The sequence below is a fragment of the Lytechinus variegatus genome, chromosome 14, assembly GCF_018143015.1.
Source record: "Lytechinus variegatus isolate NC3 chromosome 14, Lvar_3.0, whole genome shotgun sequence".
Lineage (NCBI taxonomy): Eukaryota > Metazoa > Echinodermata > Echinoidea > Temnopleuroida > Toxopneustidae > Lytechinus > Lytechinus variegatus.
Genome location: NC_054753.1, coordinates 2,333,068 through 2,359,033, shown reverse-complemented (window position 1 = coordinate 2,359,033; position 25,966 = coordinate 2,333,068). Strand labels below are relative to the sequence as shown.

Sequence of the window (25,966 nt, the reverse complement as noted above, 5' to 3'; positions counted from 1 at the left end):
AAAGAACATTGAGCAAGCAAACTAAGTTGCAAGACAATTTCTGTGTATGCATTTTATTTTTTATTTTAAGAAGCTAATATACCCAATACCTGGCCACGCAACGTTTTCACACTTTTTACGTTCTTTTATCCGGTACCGAAAGTGCACATCTTCAATGTGAGAGATCCAAAATTGTTTATAGTTACCTAAAATGAAATTGAAAATATTAGCTAGAGGCAGTCAACCTACGACTTTAATCTGTTTGGATCACAATAAATGGCATATTGAATATTGATGTTGATTTTTATTTTCGGGGTAAGTCGCAACAATACGCTTCTGGTATGGAATCGAAAATGAGATGTGTTTAACCCTTCACACGCCGCGGGCGGCATTTAAGTTGAGCAACTATAGAAAGCGCTTAGATTCAATGCCATTACCCTAAGGTCGGGGATTATCGCGGCTGAACTGCCGTAACAATGCTTAATTTCACTCGGTGGTTTAGGTGATGGAAGACTGACGGGGGGGGGGGGGGGTGTTATGATGTAAATTATTCATAACCATACATGTGTTTTGTCTGGGATCTGGTATTCTGTTCTTTGTCATGCCCAGGTGTGTTATTATGCGTCTCGAGCTCATGACTGTCCCGTCAGAATATCTTTTTACAATTTTAGCTTGGAAAGCATCTACGTGTATTGAATGGAATGTTATATAAGAGCCAATGAAGAAGATGAAGGAAAGGGGGGTGAATTAAAACGATAGCAGAATATTTAGCCCCTCCCCCCTGATTTTACTTGCATCGAGTAGACAATGCGGAATGATTCCTTTTCAGTTTTCGACAAGCTTTTATGATTTTCTTTTCTTTTTAAATGGATTGATACACGAACTTGATGGATGCATGGACTGTTTTTTTGCTGAGTCAGTGCAATAAAATAGTTCCCTATCATGGATATACGGTTATTATTTCTATACTGCCACGAAATACCCAAAGATAAAAAAAACACGATTTAGGTTTGGTTTAGTCATTATTATTCATATTAACAAAGTGGAAGACGTGATTTTCATCGATTTTTTAGACCATTGTGTTCTTTTGTAAAATAACGTTCTTTCGTTTGGAGAATATCCTAAAAAATAATATACTGGTGTCAATTTGCTTCCTCATGTTATGACGGTAGGGGTGCTATGTGCTTCAGAAAAAGTTTTGATTTAGATATAAAGAGAGAGCAAAACGATCGAAATAAACGTGTAATGTTATCATCATAATACACTACATGCACGAATTTTGTAAATACGTGTATCTTCTTGAGATTGTCTTGTACCTAACACATTGTGAGTGTCATACTTTAATGAGTAATGGTGCATGCGAGAGAGAGGGAGAAAGATATTTTCCTTAGCCTTGAACTGTTATGATTCATCATATATATTCGCTAGTATTCTATTTTCTGAGCCTGGTAGGCATTTATGGTACCAGGTCCATGGTGGTACTAACTATGCTCATTACATGATAAGAGAAACATAATTATAGCAAGTGAAACGATTTATTATTGAAAAGCAACAATGAATACAACTATGGGTGTTCACATTGCAATCGTTTGGTCTACCTAGATGAAATCAATGCACTTTTGTGTAACTACCGGTCATTATTGCGGTAAAATGGTTCCGAATACTGGAGGGAGGGTCGTCATTTTAAAGAATCTTTATACGATATTCATTGATGCTAAAGAACCGGTCCACCCACTCCCATTTAAATGTACCAGCGCATGGAGATCTTTGCGTGAAGAGCGAGTAGAAAGGAAATGCATTTGCAAATGCCGAAAGGGTGTGTATTGACGCCATAGTAACATTTCAATCATTGTTTTTCTTTGAAGTCACTGAAACACAGCAGTTGAGAATTATTTGACAACTACACGATCCACAGGTGTCACGCGCGTAGGCGGATCCAGGGGCAGGGGCCCACCCCCCCCCCCCCCCGCTATCGGCGGAGCCAATAAAATAAAAAGGGGGATAAAAAGAAAAAGAAGGGGAAAGGAAGGAGAAAAAATAAAAGGAAAAATAAGAGGAGAGAAATGAGTGAATAATAAATAAGGTAAGGGGGGGACTTGGAAAATGATTAAACAAAAATGCTTGTCACTATACTAAATTTTCGGTCGCGCTTCGCGCTCGCATAGCTTGTTCGATGAATTACATATCTTGCTCATTAGGCTGATATGTAGCTTAAAATATCAAGTTTCGAAGTCAATATACAAAACATATTTCAGCTCGGACATCGAGCTTTCATTATATATTTATTAATTACAAATTGATTTTTAAATGCTCTGTAAAATGTCCGTTTTATGGTGTGAATATCATTTGCAGCTTTTTGCGCTTTTCGCTCGCATTATTTGATTTGCCATGTAGACCTACATATTGTCCGTGTTTATTCCATAAGATAATAACAAACTACTTAAAATTCCATTTTTATGACAGTTTATCAAAAATTTCGTCTCGCGATTTGCCTCGCATTAATTGTTAAAATATCAACTCATGATCCATTCATGATTACAAATGTGCTTAAATATAAAGTTTTCAGGCCTAAATGTAAAATAAAAAAATACTCTCTCATTAGGCTTATTACATTAATAAATATGATAAAATTTTCATGAATTCCTTATGACTATAAATTGTCCCTTTTTCAGAAAGGAATATCGGCAAGATTCTTATCGAGCTTAGGAAGATGAATAGGAAGATAAGTCATCATCATCACAAAATGTCCTTAGGCCTAGAATCCCCAGGTCCAAGATAAAATAATAAAAATATCAGCTCGCGCTACGCACTCACATCATTTATTAAGTGCTATCCTCATCCATTTAACAATTTCCCTACACAGTGCTTTAGATAGTGCTTAAATTCACCTTGGTTGTTTTGCTAATTTCGCACCAATAACACATTTCCTTTGATTTTCTGTGCGAGATTATTTGAAAATCATTGTGACAACACGCTTTTAACTTAAAAAACGACGGGATTTCATTTGATTTAAACATTCTTAATAAAGATCCTGCAGGCACCAGCAGATACGCTCCATGAGCAAATCGAAGTAAATTCTAATATTTTTCGGTGATAACGAAGTGTAGCGTGTTTACTTTAATAGATAACAAGAGTAATTCATTTCATGGGTGGGATGTTATTTTTTCATGAAATTCATATCTTAAAACACACATATATGTATGTATTTACGAATATTTACGTATACTAAATACTACATTTTTGTCTAAAACGACAGGACATTTTAAAAAAAGGATTTAAGTGGCCAATTACCACTGAAGAAAATGATAGGGAACTTTGATATTTTTCCTTATTTTGTATTTTGGGTAAATGGTGTTCAAACGTTGTGTAAAGTTGTATTCCTATCAATGCGGTTTTTTTGTATTTTGACTGCCTTTGACATAACCATGATGAAGGATACAATTCTATTATCCAATTAATTTTCACTTCTTTATCTTACTATGAGATAAATCTTGCATTTTTTTTTCTTTTTTCTGATGTTTCATTTTTATTATTTTTTTTTCAGTTTTGCTGTATATAATTACATGTTCTCCTAATTATTTGTAATCTTTTCGTTTAATATGTGTATATTTTCTTTAGGCAGGACCATAATGTGAAACAGACTGCGAGCTGATTAATGTTTTATCCTGTTGAAAGATGTTTTAATAAATAAATACAGGCTATGACTATGCCAACAGATTGCACACATATTCTAGTTCGGCTCTATGAAAGAAAGACAAGCTGCTACAGGATTATTTCTACAAGGTACAATGAACAGTTCATTGTACCAGGCAATGATCTTCTTCAATACAAGATTGATCTCAATTTCCCTGTTTTATTGTGATTTGCATACCATTGTGCGGATCCATTGAACGATATTCATTTCTTTTCTGCGTCAAACCCGTTTTAATTTTGTGTTGGGGTTACTTTGGGTCGAATGTTTAAAAGAGAAAATCACAATAAGGCAATTTTAAACATTTTGTATACGCTTATTGAAAAGGTGGGGGCTATATTTAAGTCCCGGCTCGGTGGAAAATGGCAGAGGTAAAAATGGCAGAGGTAACATATTCTGAATACATTTCATTTTTATCATAAAATTCAATGCCATCCACAATGTGCTACACTCAACCCAGATGAGGTAAATGGGTACCTGGCAGGAATTTATTCCTTGAAACGCAGCGCGCGTAACAGCTGCACTGCTAAAGCCAGGGTAATTATGCTGCATAAACTGTAGAGCGCTTAGAGACTTCTGACAAAGTAAGTATTAAGCGCTATATAAGCAAGTATAATTATTATGCTTTTTATAGCTTGCATGAACTATCAATAAGTGTCAAACGACAAGTGAAGCATAAAATTTCAATTGCGAAAGCAGATGGTAAATATATATTTGATTTCGTTCTAAAGTAATGAATGGTCTAGTCACAATCATATCAAGTCATATCATATCAAGTCATTTTCAAATGACTTGATGATAACTGGGGATATGTCATGATATTATTCTTCTAAATAAGCCCATCTATCCCCCTTGTCTATAAAATGTTTCCTCTTAAGTATCATTTCCACTTCACATTTGATCAAAAATTAGATAAATATTTTATAACATCGACACAGAACCAAATACATGTGCATTTTTGTATTAAAGATCATTTGCAGCAAAAATGAAATTTTGCTATTTTTTAAAAATAGAAATATTGTGCAATTCATTAGTCAATGGGCCTACTTTACACAGCATCTTCTACAAAATCGATTTCGATAGAGCTGTAATGCCGTTATCTTGATGAATCAAGAGACCTTTATGTCTTGCCTGCATAGCAGAGCGAGACTACAGGCGCCGCTTTTCCGACGGGGGCGACGGCGGCGTCGTCGTCAACATTGAAATTTTAACCAAGGTAAAGTTTTTGTAATGTTGTCATCACTTCAAAAGCATATGGTCCTAGTTCATAAAACTTAGACATAAGGGTAATAGTATATTACTGAAGATCATGCTTGAGTTTCAGGTCACATGATCAAGATTAAGGGTCAATTTCGGGTTATTTGAGGAATTGTCATCATAGCTTAGCAAGTTTATAGATCTAGCTCATGAAACATCGTTATAAAGGTAATCATAGACATGATAGACAAGTATGAATGATTGTATTGGACAGGTCACATGATCATGCTCAAATGTCATTTTGGGTCAATGGACATAATAGTTTATTATATTAGTGTTTTCCACTGTGAATAATTATTCATCAGCTGTTTTCAAAGGCAGCACTGCTGCTAACTGCTGCTACATATCGAATTGTGTAATGTAGGCGAGACTGCCGGAAGCGTTCCACTTGTTTAAGTTATCATTCATTTTATAATCAAAGTCGAATACAAAAGCTGACTTGTCCCTTTTTTCATTTTGTCTCGAATTTGATAAAGCTGATTGGAGATTGTTAATGGGACGCTAAGTGATATTTACCCAGTAGTATTCGGAAATTGTGCTGCTAGAGAATTTCATAAAGTATGAGGACTTAAAATGAATTGCAGCAAAATGAATACAAAGGAATATTTTTCAATAACATTTCCAGCGATATGAGTCATGTAATGTTCATACACGTTTTAAAAGGGGGAAATTCCCAACTTTATATGTACATATACAGCGATGTGCATCATACATCATTAATCTATAATATTAACGAAGATAAAGGATTATGGAAGTGATTAAATGTGGCATAGACTGCAGTGGGAAGCAAACGTGAGAAGTATGGCGACACCCGAGAGCCATATCTCCTTGTCTGCAAATTGTCGGCGACTCATCCATTTCGATCAGAAGATGATGGATTATAATATAACGAAGAGCCCGAAATCAGAGAAAAGGGCATGGTAGGGAGAGTTGAAAAGAAAGGGTAGAAGTTACATGGACAGTGTGTGTGTGTGTGTGTGCGCGTGTCCATGTGTGTGTTAGTAATGCGATGGTAGGTGCGAGCGTCTGTGTGTGTGTGTGTATATGTTTTTGCACGGAAAAAAGTGAAAAGAAGATTTAAAAAAAAGGAACCAGAAACGAGAGTGTGTATGTTTTAGTAGAAGAGGAAGGGAATTCGTGAGAGGATGGAAGAGCGAAACAATTCGAGGCAGATAGAGAAAGAGTGGGTGTGTGTGTGTGTGTGTGTGTGTGTGTGAAGAATTGAGATGTATAGAATGGACAAGAGGAACAGAATATTAGAGAAAGGAATAGAAATGTGTTATAGAAGAAGAATAAGGAGAATATAATTCAAGCTTGAGAGAGGATGGATTACATTTCAATTTTAAGAGGATGATGTTCGTTTAAAATAAAAAAAAATTGAATGAAATATTCTTGCCTGATTTTATGATCCACTGCAGATCATCTCGAACAAGCAGATCCTGCGGAGTACCCCCCCCCCAAAAAAAAAAATATATATATATATATATGGTCGCCTCATTTTCACTTTATCAAGTACCACGTTAACAATTTTTCTTCTTGAATTCTTGGCTCTTTAAAAGGGCTTCCGGTGTAAGTAGCAATGGATGTCGTATCCTTTCCTCTGTGCAAAACAATTTTACCACTAAAGGGTGATCTATGAAACAAATTGGAAACGTAAATTGACAATCAAAAATCGATCAGTGTCACGTGGAATGAGATTTTCCTTGTTTCGTTTGAGAGAATGCAAATTTCCCCAGGGAAGTTAAGGACACCATCGACGCGGGGAAAGTGAATAACGGGCATGAGGAAAGAACAATATCTAGCAACCGTTATCTTGTAGAAATTATGTCACCAAAGTCTCAGTGGGGATTGATAGTGATTTGTCCATGATTGCCGGAAAAAACAATCTCATCTCAGACTGAATTATTTAACGTTATATTTACTCTAAGAAATATTGGATACGTTTGTCGTACATGCTATGTTATGCAGTAATATTTTTTAAGCATAGTAGCATTTGTGTTATTTGAATTAAAACCAAAATGTCATTATTTATTTTTCAATATCCAGCTTAAAGGCCTTAGCCAACGTTGGATAGGACTTGTTTTAAAGAAACCTTAACTGTAATATGTGTACTTCATATGGATATTTAAAAAAAAATGAAAAAGAATATCAATTTGTAGAGACAATATCAATGTATCTTTGAAAGGGAAATCATAATTGAATTGTCCAAAACATACAGTGTTCACTCCAGTAGGAGATATATATAATGCACTCTCAAATGATATACATCCAACTTCAAACCGTCTGGTCCCTCGTCTCACTCGGAGAGGAGGGTGATTAGGGACTGGATTAGCTATCTTTTGCATTTAGAGTGTATAGTATATGGAATATAATAGACCAGTTCGTAGTTACTTCATGGGCAATATTGGTCAAATGACCTTTCATTTCTTTCATCATGATAGGCAGATTTCAAAGCAAGATCTTACGTAAGCTTGCCTTACATAGCAGGATGAAGAAAGTGAATAGACCAGGTGACCAGAATAGCACACCAATGAACACTTATGAAGGTATTTGTTGCATTCCTACTTTGAATGCATATCTTAGCATGTTGCACAATGTACTTGACAAACTGTGGAATTCCAGTCGTTCGTGGAAGCATTGTTGTTTTTTGTGGATGTAAATGAAAACGACAATTCAAAAGAATATATGAATCATCAAGACATCAAAGTTGGTGCTTATCTCATTAGATTTTAAAGCACCATGTCACTTTAGTACAAATGACCTTCTTCTGATCATGCGTAGAATCTTTTGATCATGCGCAGAAATGAACTACGAACTGGCTTATTATGGCTTCTTCTGCAGTGAACTGTGCTTCTTTTACACACTTCACTTAAAAAAAAGAGTTAATATCCACTCTAGAAAAATGCAAATCTCACTCGAAAACGAGTGAGTTCGTGTTATTCCGAGAAGTGTGTGATAAGGGACCAGCTCTTTTGCAGAGAATGAGATTTGCGTGGGCTTGGGATTGCCCCATCCCCCCAAAAAACAACAACAAACAAATCGCTTGCAAAGGTGACGTATCCTATGAATGTATTCCTTGCGTCTTGGTCTAGTGGTTAAGACTCTCGTCTTTCAATCATTGGGACGTGGGTTCGAATCCCAGCTAATGCGATTTTTTTTCCCTTCAGCACGAAATTTACCCACGTTGTGCTGCACTCAACCCCGGTGAAGTGAATGGGTCCCGGCACCTTTAGCAGCTTGAGCTATACAGCCGTGGTAATAATATATAGTGTGTCATTGAATAGGAAAGGAGATAATCGGCGCCTCGTAAATGGTATGTTTTATCATTCAAACTTGAATGGTAAGATATTGATAATTGGTTGGCAATTCTGCAGAAATGTCCTGGTCAATATATGTCTCTGGACTTGGATCAGAAGATTCCTACCTTAATACTGATATTACACTGGACCAAGATGAGTTGAATGAGTACCGGGTAGGAATTTATTCCACGCAATGCAGAGAGGTTCCCTATTGGCAGCTACATTCAAGCGCTTAAAAGCATTAGTATCGAGCGCTAAGTAAATTTTCTTATTATTAACATTTTCTTAATGCGTCTGATCTCAGTGCTAGCTGATGCTCTTCTATTTCCCTTTAAGTTCTTCATGCTACTTATGGCAATATTGTTGATGTGATTAATAAAATTTCAGTGATTATACACATACTGCTATTTCCATGATGTCCATTTTTCCTTCAGTCTCCAAAGTTCTTTTCAACCTCAAATGTCTTGCTTCGCATGCATGACATGCCTTCTCATTCGGGTCCAAAAATAATTTGTTTATGCTCTATGAAACCAAGCGAAAATGATTGGATGTTCAAAAGCTGTTGAAATGGAGGGTTAGAATCACACGGCGTGCAGTTAAGAAGGGGGGGTACCGTTGGCACCATGCGGCAGTCGACGTGTTAAAGGACGTACGAATCCGGCAGGTGTTATGAGCATCGTGATGCGAAAGACGCAACGTCTCTCTCTGATTCTGTCAACGCGGGCCTTTTAAACGCATCCCTACCATGTATTCCCACAATTACACGCAGCTAGAATAGCAGGTGGAGGCTGGTGTGTTCAAGGGTTTGGATAGGAAATCGTGAAAACAGACCCAGGGCTAGACAATGACGTCATTGTTGTCTCAGCTAGCAGCATCATCAAGGAGTTGGATCGACGGAATCACAACACGTAAATGTGTGTAATGAAACGTCATTTTGAACTCGGTGAAGCCTTGGTTGGCTTATAATAGGATGATTGGAGATGTTCTTTTCGAAAACCCATCTCTAACATACCAGATACAGGTTGCGAGGACACCATTTCAACGCATATCATTGAATGATGCGCAATGTTTACACAGTAAAGGGTGTGTCAGCGAAAGAAACCATGCAGTCAATTGGCTGCAATGAACATAGCCGTTTGGGTGTGAAATGATAAACTACAACTTTAACACATAACCTTTTTTTATTCCTTATTCCAATTTTGATGAATCTTTCAGTAATTTGTCTGATGTTCAAATCGCATTATGTTCAGCTTGTAGACCAAGCGAATATAAAATGGTACATAGATGAATCATGGAGCTACACACGTATAAATGTAGGCCTACAGGGCTGTGGTGTCTGCAATGTCCTTTCATGTGCCTATGCATAAAAGGGTTGACGAGAGACATTCACTAACGATTTAACAGTTACGTTTATAATTTAAGGAAAGTGGTCTATTTACAACGTGTTGGAATCTGATATTTATATACCACAAATGCATGTCGGTAACGTAAATAAATCATTTAAAAAGGGGGTTGTAATGATTTCTGGGAGGGGGGTGGTAGGCTGAAGGTCGAGTACCCAATATGTAGATAGAGATCATTGGTGCTAGAAAGAACACAGAATCTACATTGTGTTAACATAATGGATTGCGTTAAAATGTTTTTCATAATGTAAGAATTTTTCAACTAAACAGTGTGAAGAGGATTTGTTGACACTTGCTGGAAGTTGCTGGACAGCGTTCGAGTTCAGAGTGTGTTCAAGAATGGGACGATGTGAAAATGGGATCAATCTAAGTCCTAATATGATTTGATCATTGTGTTCTACGTTGCCAACACACCGTGGGCCACTTTTATCCAGCAGCAATGTCTAAAGACCTGGTACCATTGGCCGACGGACACAACAAAAAGAATAACGGATACAACGAAGAAGCAGAATTTGGGGTGGCTCCATCCGTTTTCATCTTCCGCTCCAGACAATAGACAAGAAATGGGCGAACAATGAAATCACAGTGGACGGATGCATATGAAACACGTATGCAAAGAGAACACAACGGATTCATAACGTTTTCCAACGGATGGCAAGATTCTTTTCCGTTTTACATCCTCTCTGCATCCGTAAGTGCAGCGGAACGAAGCCTTATACCCCAATCATTGATCATGTAGCGTGTTGATAGCGAGTTTTTGCTCGGGGACGCGAAATGAATCCTACAACATAGCAAATGCATTGAACATTCGAGTCAAATCCCAATGAAGTCTTTGTCGAGGTTCAGTGAATAGGAACAGCAGGGGCCCGTTGCAGAAAGAGTTGCAATCAATCGCAAGTCTAAAAATCATGCGCACAATGATTTTCAACCAATAAACAGCGCGCATTTGGGACTTGCGATCGACTTTTTGGCTTGCGTTTAAACGCAACTCTTTCTGCAACGGGCCCCAGATTCGTCCATAGTTTTAGAGCTGACGATAAAGACTTCAGTGTCGTGAAGGACATTTAACAATATATGCTCTACGTTCCAAAAGAGCGTCTGTATAGCTGTTGCGAAAAAACTACATTATCCCTCTCGAGAAGTAAATCAATCATGTTCCTTGTTATGAAAAGATTAGTTTAATGATTGCATTACCAATAATTATATTGAAACTGATGCCCTGGATAAAATTATGGGGTAGCCGTTGGGAAAAATATTGCTATCTGACAACACTTAAGTGACATGTGACACCAATATGCATCGCGAACCAGGGACTTCTTTTCCATGGGGAATCTTATGGGCTGTTGGGGACGCCATTCCTTTAAAAGGGACGGGAAACCCTTAAAGGGACTGTCACACTTGGAGGTTTTAGCCAACTTTGCAGACGAACCCGTTTTCTTATTTGATCCACTTTCTCGATATAAAGATTGCTTTCTGTTAACAACAAAAAAGATTTCTTCATTATAAGGAATTTGATTTATGGGTAGTTTGTGTTCTATACAGTATTATATCAAAACAGGATCACTTCATATCAACAAGGATGATTAAATGATATGACTTTCTAGACGTACTTCGGAAAATAAAAGTATAGGTATGACATCCCCTAGTAGCTATATCTCAATCCAGCATGCATCCAAGCACCTTTAATAGGACCCTGGATTGTCTAACTCCAGGGAAAAGATTTTCTTGAATTCTTCGCTTTCAGTCTTTATTGTTACATCAAAAAAGCGTTTTCTGTGGATTTAATTGCGATACTCCAAGTATTCGTAAGTGGAATATATAAATCAAAGTAAAATCCTTAAAAGCATAACTGTCAACAAAAGAAGGGTTACGCATTTTTTTTCTTCTGGTGCAAAAAGGTGTCGCAGTTGGACGACGAAATAGAAACAAAAACACTTTCGATCGTCAACAAACATACATTTTTGTTGAGGGCCAAGTTACGTAAATGTTTGGTTTACGGACATTTTGGCTCGCTGGAAACAAATTTTGAGTGAGTGTTTTTCCATGTAAACCAAATGTAATCACTATCTGGATGGTTAATATGGTTTTTATTTATTTGCACATGAACATGGCGAACATTGATAATATCTAATACAAAAGGATTTAATCACCTGCAATAGCTCATCTCTTTATGCATTAACATCTCTTCTGACGTTTAATAGCGTCGTCCTTGGTACAAATTTGAGATCCTTATTGGTATCTAATCACCCAATAGATACCAAGATAGCACGCGTTTAATCGAGGAAGCAATCGTGAAGATTGATCATAAATACTCAGCTGTTATAATTCTCTTTGGGATGTTGATGAGCTTAATTGCTTGTCTAGTGTCGCCTGACTGATTTCCCGTATGTTACAGAAATTATCCGTCATAACTAACTCTCACGTTAATATGTTACCTTGAAAAAGACTATTAGAAATCAGCTTCACCGAAAAAAATATAGGTTTTCTTCATGTATAAATGAAAGGAAATTAGATTCAACAAATCATTTGCCAAAGAATGTTATTCTATGAAAAAAAACAGGTCTAAATAGAAATTAAACTAAAATGAAAAAAAAACCTGTCCTATTTGGAAAAATTCACTTGTTAGCTATGGCTCAGTCACATTTTCCTACGGTGGCCGTACGGTGATTTAAAAACAGCTGTTTTAACATTTTTTTGTACCAGCTACATAATGGTGGTTTGAATAAAAGATACCATGGTACCGCTGATCAACAACCAATCAGAATCATGGATTTTATGCAAGTTACCATTGGATGGCAAACTTACCACAACGGTAACTTTTATGCAACGGGTCCTGGGGGGCGTTTCATAAAGCTGTTCGTAATTTAAGAGCGACTTTAAGAACAACTGGTGATCCTTTCTTACGCGCTAAACCATCGCCAATTCAATATACCACTTACCGCAAGAAGGGATCACCGGTCGTTCTTAAAGTCGCTCTTAACTTACGAACAGCTTTATGAAACATCCACCTGGATTTTTAAACGATTGGTATGTTTCTTAATTTATTACATTGTGCAAGGCACACGTGTATCTTAAAGACCATCTATTGTCAAATGATTATGGAATATCAGTATTTTATTCAAAAGTCCATACATCTTAATAATTCTTGCATTTAATTCTGGTTTTCATATTTTTATTTGTCTTCTTTGCAGTTTCATTTAATAATTCTTTGTTTTCTTTTCTTTCAGGGTCAAACTTATGTCTCTCTATAGACTGCGTAGCAGCAGGTAAGAAAAACTTGAAAATTCTTTTTCCTTCAAATTGTTTAAGTAAATATTAAGAGATACGTACATACTATTGAATTCAATATGCTTTCCTTAAAACGGAGCAATTCCATTGGATAATGTTCAATTCAATTAAAATTTATTTTCACATATTACACAATAAGTACAAATTTATATGCAAATAGACATATGCAATGAAACACAAAAATAAAACGTATTCAGTTCAAAATCATAATGTGGTTGGAATTGACATAGGCCGAAAGCCTATCAGGGTTATTCCCAAGGGTTAATACAATCGACATAATTCTTTTTCTTAGACATGTTTAAAATTGAAAAAAAAATACACACTTGCACAAGATCATGTTATTATACAGTTTAAGAAGAATATTAAAAGAAACAATATCCTTTATTTTATCCATTGCTCTAATAACTTTAGATATTTCACATGATACATACGACAATGCTCTAAAAAATGTAGAATTTAAAATCAATATTGTTGAATTTGTTGATTTATACTTTTATAATAAGTATTGGTACTTTTTCAGCTTTAATAACATACAGAAAGTTTTTTCTGCATTCATTTTCGATTTATTTGCTTTAGCCCAATTATCATTTTTTGTAAGTTCTGTATTAAAAGTAAGACACAATGTATCAATATGTTAAATGATAAATACATGTGAAAATTGGGGAAAATACATATCTTCAAAACATATTGTCTGGGCGTTATATCTTTATCTAATTTGCCTGAGCTGTGTTTGTCTTATAGTTTAAATGTATGTGAAATATAAAAAGAGAGGAATCATTATATATGTATACATATGTATATATATATATATATGTATATATTTATATATACATTTATATATTTCTTTAGAATATTTAAATAAAATAGTTGCCAAAGCTGTTGAACATGTATAACTTCACACACACACGCACACACACACACACACACACATATGTATATATATATATATATATATATATATATATATATATATTAGGCGTAAAACATTGCCATCAAGCTATTCAATCTTTAATTTCGACGAAACCCATATTTAAATGAATTCATTGATAATGTGAGGTAAAAATTTGAGGGGTATACACTCTTTCATGTAATATTAAATTTGAATTTGGCAACACAAATATCGTGAAAATATTGTCAAGTTCATCAAAATACCCGCTTCGAGAAACACATGCTTAAGAACTTGACACGATTTTAGTTGTGATTCTCTCAATTGAAATTCTCAAATTTAACACATGCACTGGGCACCTATACAGTTTCAGTGTTCACATATTTGTAGACTGTAAAAAATGTGATTCGCCGAGTAAATTTTTTTCAAATTCAACAATGTGAAGATCATTCCACATTCTGTACACTGACCTCAACAGAGTGTTTACACAGTTTTCATATATTTAAGATTGTGATTCAAAGTTCAAATTTAAGAATATAAGGATAATTCCGCACGCTTACGCATACGTAGAGTGTGTATAGTGTGTTCACATTGAGGAGTGTGTGAACATGTGTTTCACATGGCTCAAATAACAGTGTGTACCCGCATTACGCACAAGATAATAACGCATTACGCACACCTCCGTTATTTGTGTGGTGGTGTTCGTAGTATACTCACGTAGTATGCTATGTTGTGTGGGTCACGCTGTTACAATGATCAAATTTAACAGTGTGAATATAGCTCCACACTGTGGATATCTACAATGTGTGAGTGTTTTTAGTGTGTTCATACATTACACTGCGCGAGGGTGTCTTTAGTGTGTTCATACATTACACTGCGCGAGGGTGTCTTTAGTGTGTTCATACATTACACTGCGCGAGGGTGTCTTTAGTGTGTTCATATACATTACACTGCGCAAGGGTGTCTTTAGTGTGTTCATACATTACACTGCGCGAGAATGTGAATCCCACAGTGTGGAGGGTCAAATATAAGTGTGTGGAGATTTCTCATTATGTGGCACACTGTGGAATACTGTGTGTCCTTTCTTGTAAAGAAATCAAGGATGGATGGGAAAAGGGTGACCTGGGAAAGTAGAGCGATCATAGTTAGACCTCTGGCGTGAAAAGAACATTGTCATCTTATTCTATTGAGTTTCCCCTTTCCACTTCATGTTTTTCTTTATTTTTTGTTCAGCAAATTGCATTTGTATTTTGCGGCGAAATGAGGAAGTTGCTACTCTAGCGTATCAGTTACTAAGAGAGCAATTTTTCGTGTCGCCACTGGATATGTATGAAAAATGAGAGTTTGATGTATAAAAGGTCCGGTGAGAGAGTAAGCTAACATCCTCGTGCAATCTTCCCAGGGTCGCTTTCCCACATCCAGACACTGTTTTATAAAGGGTTAATGGGAAAATGACACAGTAGATACATGGTCAGAAAGAGTTCAAATGAAACTGGCTAGTTGGCGGGCAATTGGACTCTTTATTGGAAGGTCGCGACTGCGACAAAATGTAGACCAACTATGCATTTTCTACAGAATCCATTTTTTTAGACAGGGAGGAACAATAGAAATGGATTGTATTCATTGATTTAATCATTCCCCAAATGAATATCCATATTGTGCCGCACTCGACCCAGGTAAGGTGAATGGGTACCCGGTAGGATTTATTCCTTGAACGCTTTAGCGCCTATTAATATGGCTGCTCAGCTACAGCCGGGGTAATAATATGATATCAAGTATCAAAGCGCAGTTGAGTATATGCATATAAAGACTGCGCTATATAAATGGACATATTATCATTATTATTATATTCAATTTTAGGGAGTGTGTAGGACAGTTTAAAACTTTCGTATGATTTATTTTTTACTTTTTTTAGCGGGGGCGCTGATAGAAAATATGGATTTCGAGGCAGATCCTTGTCAAGATTTTTACCAGTACTCATGCGGGGGATGGATGAAGAAAACAACTATACCGGAGGAGGAGAACCAGGTGACAGTACTAGGACAACAGCAAGATAAACTGCTAGTCTTAACAAGAGGTTTGAATACCCTTATTTTACTTCATGTCTGTTCAAACCCACACTCTACAGTGCGTATCAAAAAAAGTTTACAAAAATCCTGTCAAATTTTACATTTGTAATATCCTGAAGATTTTTCCATATTTAAACATTGGTGCAGATCCAATTAAGCAAATGACGATACAACTGTCGAAAGGTATTTCGGCTTGAGTGAGCACCACTTACTTTTGAAAAATTCATGAAAAATGATTTGTGCAGAACTTTGAAATAGGTATGCGAATAAAAGTAGACACGTGGAATTTAGCTAATAACATTGATTTGAAGATAGCTTTTACCATTTCAAACTTGTTTCCTTGCCCAAAACACTTCGAAAGGGGCATTGCGCCTCACCCCACTCCCCCACACACAGAGGCCATCTCGACGATATTTGCTTTACACTGAGCTGTGATTTGCATGAAATGGCTAAGGCTTGATTGTCAAGCTTGGAAAAAGTGTGGCGAAACAAGTATTACAGGGAAAATGAAAACTAAACCCACTTTAAGTGATAAAAACTTAGTTAAACCATGTTGTAGATGTCTGATATAAACTTTTATTCAGATTTAGTTATGTCCTCAGATCCAGCTAGTACAAAAAGGGTGAAGGTTGTGCTTACTAAGTGTTGAAATTTCAATTTGGGTGGCAAAATTATTACAAAATGCGTGAATGTATCCGTTTTATTTCTATTGACTAAAAGTGCAAGGGAAATGTATGAGAAATGTTTCGCAGGTTAAGTTTGAGTTCGCCCTGTCCCCTTGACACAGCGTGAAAACGAGCATTTCTGATTTCTGCGATTTTTACAAAAATGAACAGTGCTCACTCAAGTGTTTGCATTCTGTCAAGACTTCTACTTTTATTGGGTAGATGAGACCCGAATCAAACATAATATGTGAAAAAATTACCCACATCTCGTATAATTTTTAATTCCCAGGGCTTTTTCAAAGTGTAATTTTATTTGATACGCACTGTATATTAAATTTACAGGAATAATGCCCAAAATGAATGCAGATTAAATCTAGTTAAGGACAAGTCCACCCAACAAAAACTTGATTTCAATAAAAATAGAAAGATTCAACAAGCCTAACACTGAAAATTTCATCAATATCGGATGTAAAATAAGAAAGTTATGGCATTTTAAAGTTTCGCTTCATTTCACAAAACAGTTATATGTACATCTCGGTAGGTATGCAAATGAGGAACTGATGACATCACTCACTCACTATTTCTTTTGTATTTTATTATATGAAAAATGAAATATTTTTATTTTCTCATCATTGTCATGTGAAATAAAGTTTCATTCCTCCCTGAACACTTTGAATTCCATTATTTTGTGCTTCAGGCAAGGAGGTTCTGATCGTCAAATTCGTAACAAATGAAATATTGTATAATTCAAACAATAACAAAACAAAAGAAATAGTGAGTGAGTGACATCATTGACTCTCTCATTTAGATGTAAATGGCTCGTTCATGTAACTAATTTTATTAAAAATAAGCGAAACTTTAAAATGTCATAACTCTCTTATTTTACATCCGATTTTGATGAAGTTTTTAACATTGTGCTTGTCTGATATTTCTCTATTGATTCAAATCATTTTTCTGAGGTGGACTTGACCTTTAGTAAGCAGTCGACCGCCAGATTTGATTTTGAACGAAAAAAAATTCCTTTTATATGTTACTTTTGTTGATTACTTCAAAATATGAATTCAAATATTCCAGTTGTAAATGATTCGTGAAGTTTCATTCCAAGTCCGATCTTGGTCTGAAGGTCTGGTCACTCACGGCCGATTCTGAATGCATTCAAACGTTTCAAGGTTATCTCTAGGTAATCAATTTGTAATGCTTTATTAAACTCGTGGTTGATTATATATATATATATATATACATATATATATATATATATATATATATATATGCTAAAAGTAGAGAAAGAAAATATGTAAAAGAACACTGGAAGTCCTGCCTGAAACGCGAGTACCCTGATTATCACGAACACAGACAAGGGCAGTATCTAAACGTCATACCAACAGGGAGGGGGAGGGGTGGCAAGACATTTTGATGGTGGCGTCTTTTTTTTTGTCTCGCATGCATAGCAGAGCGAGACTACAGGCGTCCCTTTTTTCTGACGGCGGCAGTGTCGTCAACATTGAAATCTTAGCCTGACGTTAAGTATTTTGAAATGTCATCATAACTTAAAAAGTAAACGGATAAAGTTTATGAAATTTCGACTCAAGGGTAAACAAGTATTGACCATGCCTGATTTTTAGGTCACATAAGCAAGGTCAAAGGTTATTTAGGGTCAATAAACATAAATAGTTGGGGAAATCCAAACTTCACAAGGTTCAGCGTTGTATTGTTTTAAGTTTGACAGTATGTTGATCTAGTTCGTGAAACTTAAAAATAAAGATTAAGCATGTATCAGTGAACATTCCGCGTGAGTTTCAGGTCACATGATCAAGGTTAAAGGTCTTTTAAGGTCAATAATTTTTGGCCATGATTTGGGTATTTGTGGAATTGCGATACTTGTATCTTTAGAAGATTATCGATCTATACAATGAAATGTGGACATCAGGTATTACTGATCATCTCCAGTCACATTCCAAGGTTAAATATCTTTAGGAGGTCAAATAACACATTTTTTTATTATCATGTGAATGGTTTGTTATTTGAATAACTGTTCTATAGTCGTTTTCAAAGTTGGCACTGCTGCTATATTTAATCGATTAATGCAGGAGAGACAGTTTGAGGCGTTCCACTTGTTTCTTAATTAGAAAAAAATAGATTTAAAAAGTATTAGGGTTAATTTAAAGTACAAACAACACAGACCGTTTATTTTCGATACTTATCCTCCTTCTTTCGTATTTCTAGTTTCTTCTAATTTTACTACCCGGAAACTACACGGGGGGGGGGGGCGTTTCATCAACCTTTTTGTCAGACAAGTTTTCAGGTCTGACATCTTTCCTTGATTATGATTGGCTGAGTCACCTTAGTAACTGTCGGTTAAAACAGGACTTGTTGGACAAATCCTTTCATAAATCGCTCCCCGGATGCATATTTTTTTTTTTTACAATTATTGTCATTATGATCATTACGATAAAAAAAAGATTTACAGGTGAACCTAAGAGGTCTTGCCTTAGTAGCGAATCTAAACTTGAAAACACCTTTGTAAATATACATGTATACCAGAGAATCATTTCATACACACTGTTCGTTATCAATATTAAAGCGCCAGCAAAATTGCATGAAAGCGGTATTATTTCGATGTTAGATTTTAAATTATCTTCCTTTTCAAAATTTCCTGTGCATGTGACATACATGATAGATAGAAGATTTGAAGACAGAACTGATTTTATTTTATATATCTTTGTTCTTCCTTAGTATTTCTTATTGTAAATTCCAAGAAAACCGTATTCAAATCCTCACGGACAATGTAATTCCATTACCATCCTTATAGATTGCTCCGCTGCTCAGTAGGTATGAAGTAAAATCGGCCGGCCCCCTGGGAAGCCAAAATGAGGGCGCCAAAAAAGAAGGAACGAGGGGAGAAAAGGGGGATAAAAAGAGGGGATAAAAGGGGGAAGGGGTGGATGCTAAATTGATATTCAACCTAGGGGGGCAACGAATTGATGCTCGACCTAGGAGCGCCGAATTGATTTTCGATATAGGGGACATCGAACTGACAGTGGAAATGGGGGGGGGGGGGGCGTCCAATTGACGTTCGCCATAGGGGCGCCAAATTGATTTTAGACCTAGAGAACGCTTAATTGATGTTGGCCGGGGGGGGGGGGGCTTTAAATAGTGGATGTTCTACAACGGGGTTGCCGAATTGATATTCGATCTTCTGGCACCGAATCTATGAGTTGATGTTCCATATGAGGAGGGGGGGGGGGGGCTGAATTGATGTTTCGACATTGAGTGCCGAGTTGATATTCGACCTAGGGTCGCCAAAATGTGGTTCGATTTAGGGGGACACTGAATTGGCGCCAAGTTGATGTTAGACGTAGAGAGTGCTGAATTGATGTGCGACATGGAGAGGGGGGGGGGGGCGCTGAATTGATGTACAACATATGGGCGCCGAGTTGATGGTCTACATAGGGGCGCCAATCTGATGGTGACCGGGGCGCTAAATTGATGTTAGACCTAGAGAGCGTCAAATTGAAGTTAGACTTAGAAAGCGTCAAATTGAAGTTCGAACTAGGGGCGCCGAATTATGTTCGACATGGGGGGTGGTGCCGAATCGATTTCCGACCTAGGATCGCCGGATTGATGTTGGACTTAAGGGGCGCCGATGCAATGTTCGACAAAGGGGCGTCGAATTGACGTACATGTAAGACCTAGAGAGTGCTGAATTAAAGTTCGACATATAAGGGGGGGGGGGGGAATGGCGCTGAATTGATGTTGACCCGGGGCGCTAAATTGATGTTAACCTAGAAAGCGTCAAATTAATGTTCTACATAGAGGGGAGGGGGGGGGGGCGCTGAATTGATGTACAACATATGGGGCGCCGAATCGAAGGTCGACATAAGGGCGCAAATTTGATATTGACCCGGGCGCCAAATTGATGTTAACCTAGAAAGCGTCAAATTGATGTTAGACCTAGAGAGCGTCAAATTGATGTTCAAACTCGGTGCGTCGAATTGATGTTCAATATATGGGGCGCCGATTCGGTCGACATAGGGGCGCAAATTTGATGTTGACCCGGGGCGCCAAATTGATGTTAACCTAGAAAGCGTCAAATCGATGTTAGACCTAGAGAGCGTCAAATTGATGTTCAAACTCGGTGCGTCGAATTGATGTTTGACATAGGGGGCACCTAATTGATGTGGGACTTGGGGGGCGCCGAATCGATGTTAATCATATATAGTTGCGTCAATTTGATGACCAGGGGCGCCAAATTGATCTTAGACCTAGAGAGCATCAGGTTGATGTTAGAGCTGGGGGCGCCGAATTATGTTCGACATGGGGGCGCTGAACTGATGTTCGACATAAGGGGGCGCCTTCTTACGTTCGAGTTTGGAGGGCGCCGAATCGATGTTTGACATAGGGGCTCCAAATTAATGTTCGGCATAAGGGGGTGAAGAATTGATGTTAATCATAAGGGCGCCGAATTGATGTTCAACCTAGGAAGGCACCTAATTGATGTTGGACTTGGGGGGGGGCGCCGAATCGATGTTAAATATATATAGTTGCGTCAATTTGATGGAGACCAGGGGCGCCAAATTGATCTTAGACCTAGAGAGCATCAGGTTGATGTTCGAACTGGGGGCGCCGAATTATGTTCGATATGGGGGCGCTGAACTGATGTTCGACACACGGGGCGTCTTTTTACGTTCGGGTTTGGAGGGCGCCGAATTGATGTTTGACATAGGGGCGCCAAATTAATGTTCGGCATAGGGGGTGCAGAATTTATGTTATTCATAGGGGCGCCGATTGATGTTGGACCTAGAGAGAGCCTAATTGATGTTCGACCTAGGAGTGCCGAATTGATGTTCGACATATGGACGCCAAAAAATTTTTCGGCATGGGGGGGGGGGGCGAATTGATGTTAAACATAGATAGGGGCGTCAGACCTATGAAACGTCAAATTGATATTCGAACTAGGGGTGCAAATTAATAGTCGATATTGGGGCTCCAATTTGATGTTTGACATAGGGAGCGCCGATTCAATGTTCGACAAAGGGGCGTCGAATTGGGCACCGAATCGTTGTTGGACTGGGGGGGGGGGGGGCGAATTGATGTTAAACATAGATAGGGGCGTCAATTTGATTGTAGTCCGGGGCGCCAAATTGATGTTAGACCTAGGAAACGTCAAATTGATATTCGAACTAGGGGTGCAAATTAATAGTCGATATTGGGGCTCCAATTTGATGTTTGACATAGAGGCGCCAAATTAATGTTCGGCATAGGGGTGCAGAATTGATGTTAGTCATGGGGGCGCCAAATTGATGTTTTACCTAGGGGTACGAACTGATGTTGGGCCTAGAGAGAGTCAAATTGATGTTCGACCTAGGGGTGCCGAATTGATGTTGGACTTGGGGGTAGTGAATTGATGTTCGACAAATGAGCGTCAAATCGATGTTCGACTGGGGGGGGGGGTCGTCGAATCGATGTTCGACAAAGGGCGTCAAATTGATTGTTTCCTGGGGCGCCACATTGACTGAGACCTAGAGAGCGCTGATTAATGTTCGACATGGAGGGGGGAGGGGCGCTGAATTGATGTACAACATAGGGGGCAAATTTGATGTTGATCAGGGGCGTCAAATTGATGTTAACCTAGAAAGCGTCAAATTGATGTTAGACCTAAAGAGCGTCAGATTAATGTTCAAACTCGGTGCGTCGGAAATTGATGTTCGACATATGGGGCGCCGAATTGATGGTCGACATAGGGGCGCAAATTTGATATTGACCGGGGCGCCAAATTGATGTTAATCTAGAAAGCGTCAAATTGATGTTAACCTAGAGAGCGTCAAATTGATGCTCGAACTATGGGCACTGAATTATGTTCGACATGGGGGAGTGCCGAATTAATATTCGACCTAGGTGTGTGTGTGGTGTGTGAATTTGAGTTTTGTCAGACGAGTATTAATCAGATATGATCATTTACGTCTGGGACCGACCTTTAACGTCACCATCCGAAAGACGTGACCAGGCTCGAACCTCAAAGCTTCTGCATCAATTTGTAACTTCCCCACAGCTTGGATTACAGGCGCACGCCACAACGCCTAGGGTCGCCGAATCGACGTTCGACGTAAGGGGCGACGATTGGATGTTCAACAAAGGGGCGTCGAATTGATGTTGGACAGGGGGGGTCGCCGAATTGATGTTTTCGACAAAAGGGGCGTCAATTTGATTGTAGCCCGGGGCCTAGCATTGATGTTAGACATAGAGAACGCTGAGTTGATGTTCGTCATGGGGGGGGGGGCGCTGAATTGTTGTTCAACACACGGGGCGCCTAATTAATATTCGGCAAAGGGGGTGCAGAATTGATGTTTGTCATAGGGGGCGCCGAATCGATGTTCAACCTAGGAGGGTGCCAAATTGATGTTTTACCTAGGGGCACCGAATTGATGTACCACGTATTAGGAGCCGAATTGATGTTGGACCTAGAGAGCTCAAAGTTGATGTTCGCCCTAAGGGTGCCGAATTGATGTTCGACATATCGACGCCAAACAGATTTTCGGCAGGGGGGGGGGGCGCGGAAGTGATGTTGGACATAGGGGCGCAAAATCGATGTTCAAGCACAGGGGCACCGAATTATTGATATCCAATCTAGGGGTACCAAATTGTTGTTCGACATAGAAGTTCATTGATTATATGTTCGACCTAGGACTGTGCTGAATTGATGTTGGACCTAGAGAGCATCAAATTGATGTTCTAACTAGGGGCGCCAAATTATGTTCGACATGGGGGAGTGTCGAATTGATATTCGACCTAACTTCGCCGAATTGATGTTCGACATGGGGGGACACCGAATTGATTTTGGACTTGGGGGCGAATAGATGTTAAACATAGAAAGAGGCGTCAATTTAATTGTAGTCCGGGGCGCCAAATTGATGTTAGACCTAGGAAGCGTCAAATTGATATTCGAACTAGTAGTGCGAATTGATAGTCGACATAGGGGCGCCAATTCGATATTAGACCTAGAGAGCATCGGATTTATGTTCGATATGGGGACGCCGAATTTATGTTCGATATGGGGGTCGCTGAATTGATGTTTGACATACGGGGGCGGCTATCTACGTTTGAGCTAGGAGGCAGCCGATTTAAAGTTTGGCATAGGGGCGCAAACTTGATGTTAGTCATAGTGCCGAATTGATATTCGACCTAACTTCGCCGAATTGATGTTCGACTTAGGGAGCGCCGATTCAATGTTCGACAATGGGGTGTCGAATAGATGTTCGACATAGGGGGGCACCGAATTGATGTTGGACATACATAGGGGCTTCAATTTGATTGTAGTCCGGGGTGCCAAATTGATGTTAGACCTAGAGAGCATCAGATTGATGTTCGAACTGAGGGGGCCAAATTAATGTTCGGCATAGGGGGCGCAAAATTAAAGTTAGATATAGGGGCGCCGAATTGGTGTTGAACGTAGGAAGGCGCCAAATTGAAGTTTTGCCTAGGGGCACCGAATTGATGTTCGACATACATGTATAAACGCCAAACAGCTTTTCGGCATGCTGGGGGGAGCTACGAAGTAATTTTCAACATTCGGGCGCCGAATCGATGTTCAAACATCGAATTATTGATGTCGAAATTGGTGTTCGACATAGGGGAACATTAAATAGATGTTCGACCTAGGAGGATGCTGAATTGATTTTGGACCTAGTGGCGCCTATTTGATGTTGGACTTGGAGGGGGTGGGGGGGGGTCGTCGAATTGATGTTCGACAAAGGGGCACCAATTTGATGTTAGAATAGAGAGCGTCAAATTGATATTTGACATAGGGGACGCCGGATTGATGTAGGACATAGATAGGGGGCACGCCGAATTTAAAGAGGGCACCCGAATTTAGTTCGACCTAGAGGCCCAAATGATGTTCAGCCTAGGAGGGCCAGCATTCATGCTTAACCCAGGGGCACGAATTGACGTTTGACATATGGGGTGTCAATTGATGTCCAACCTAGGGGGAAGCCGAATTAATGTTCGACATGGTGGCGCTAAATGTTAAACCTAGGGGGCTTTTATCTGTTTTTCGATCTATGGGGGCCAAATTGATGGTATACATAAGGGTGCCGAAGTGCAGTTCGACATTGCAGGGGGCGCATAATTGAAGTTTGGACCTAGTGGCGCCGGATGTTCAACAAAGGGACGCTGAATTGATGTTCGACTATAGGCACCGAAGTAATGTTCGAATAGGGTGGACTGAATTGATGTTGGACCTAGGGTGAGGGGGGGAGGCGCTCAAATAATGTTCAACATAAGGGTAACATTTCGATTTTGACCAGGGGCGCCAAACTGATGTTCAACCATACTTGTCGAATTCAATTCGACATAGGGGTGCCGAATCTATGATCGAGCTAGGGTGCGCTGAATCGATGTTTGGCATAGGGGCACTGGATGATTGATGTTCAACCTTGGGGTGCCAGATTGGTGTTCGACATAGGGGGCATCGAATAGATGTTCGATCTAGGGGGTGGTGAATTCATGTTGCACTTGGGGCGCCAAATTGATGTTTCACTAGAAAGCGCCGAATTGAACATCGACTTATGGGCGTCAAATTGGCATTCAACATAGGGGTTGGGGGCGGAGGCTCGAATTGATGTTCGACATAGATGGGGGGCACCACATTCATGTCGAACATGAATTCGACGAAGGTGGAGCCGAATCGACGTTCGACCTGGAAGCGCTGAATTGTTGTTCGGCATAGGCGGCTCCGAATTATCTGAATTGATGTTTGACATAGAGTCACCGATTTGATGTTAAACCTAGGGGGCGATGAATTGTTGTTCGACTTATAGGGCCGAATTGATGTTCAACAAAGGGGCGTCAATATATTTGGGGACCGAATTGATGTTATTCCTGGGGCGGCGCTGAAGTACTGTTCGACATGGGGGGGGGGGGGCCTGAATCGATGTTCAAGCTAGGGTGGTGCTGAATTTATGTTTGAAATAGGGGCGCCGATTTGATGGTGACCGAGGTTGCCAAAGTGCTGCTCGACCTAGAGGGCGCCGAATCGAAGTTCAAGCTAGGGGCGTCGAACTGATATTTGACAAAGGGGGGCGCCGAATTGATGTTCGACATAGGGAAGGGGGTGCGCGAATTAATGTTCGACCTTCGGGGCACCGAATCGTTGTTCGACTTAAGGGCGGATTGAAGTTCGGCATAAGGGGTGGGTGTTGTATTATTGTTCAATCTAGGGGCACCAATTTGATGTTAGAGATATGGGTGTCAAATTGATGTTCGTCCTAGGGGGAGCGAAATGATGTTCGACAAATGGGCATCGATTCAATATTTAACATAGTGGGAGAACCGAATGATGCTCATCCTAGGGGGGGGGGGGGCGCTGAATCAATGTTTGACATAATTATCGGCACCAAAGTGATGTTCGACATATGATGGCACCGAATTGAT

General features: G+C 39.0%; 1 protein-coding gene across 1 annotated transcript in view; it reads left to right on the top strand.

Moving 5' to 3' along the window:
• The window catches only part of LOC121427849 (neprilysin-like), a 34,253-nt gene that overhangs the window by 3,392 nt on the left and 4,895 nt on the right, over window positions 1–25,966 (top strand). The window contains exons 2-3 of the mRNA XM_041624421.1: window positions 12,857–12,895; window positions 15,719–15,880. Of these exons, the coding sequence (XP_041480355.1) occupies window positions 12,857–12,895; window positions 15,719–15,880 (201 nt within the window). The remainder of the gene's footprint in view (window positions 1–12,856; window positions 12,896–15,718; window positions 15,881–25,966) is intronic.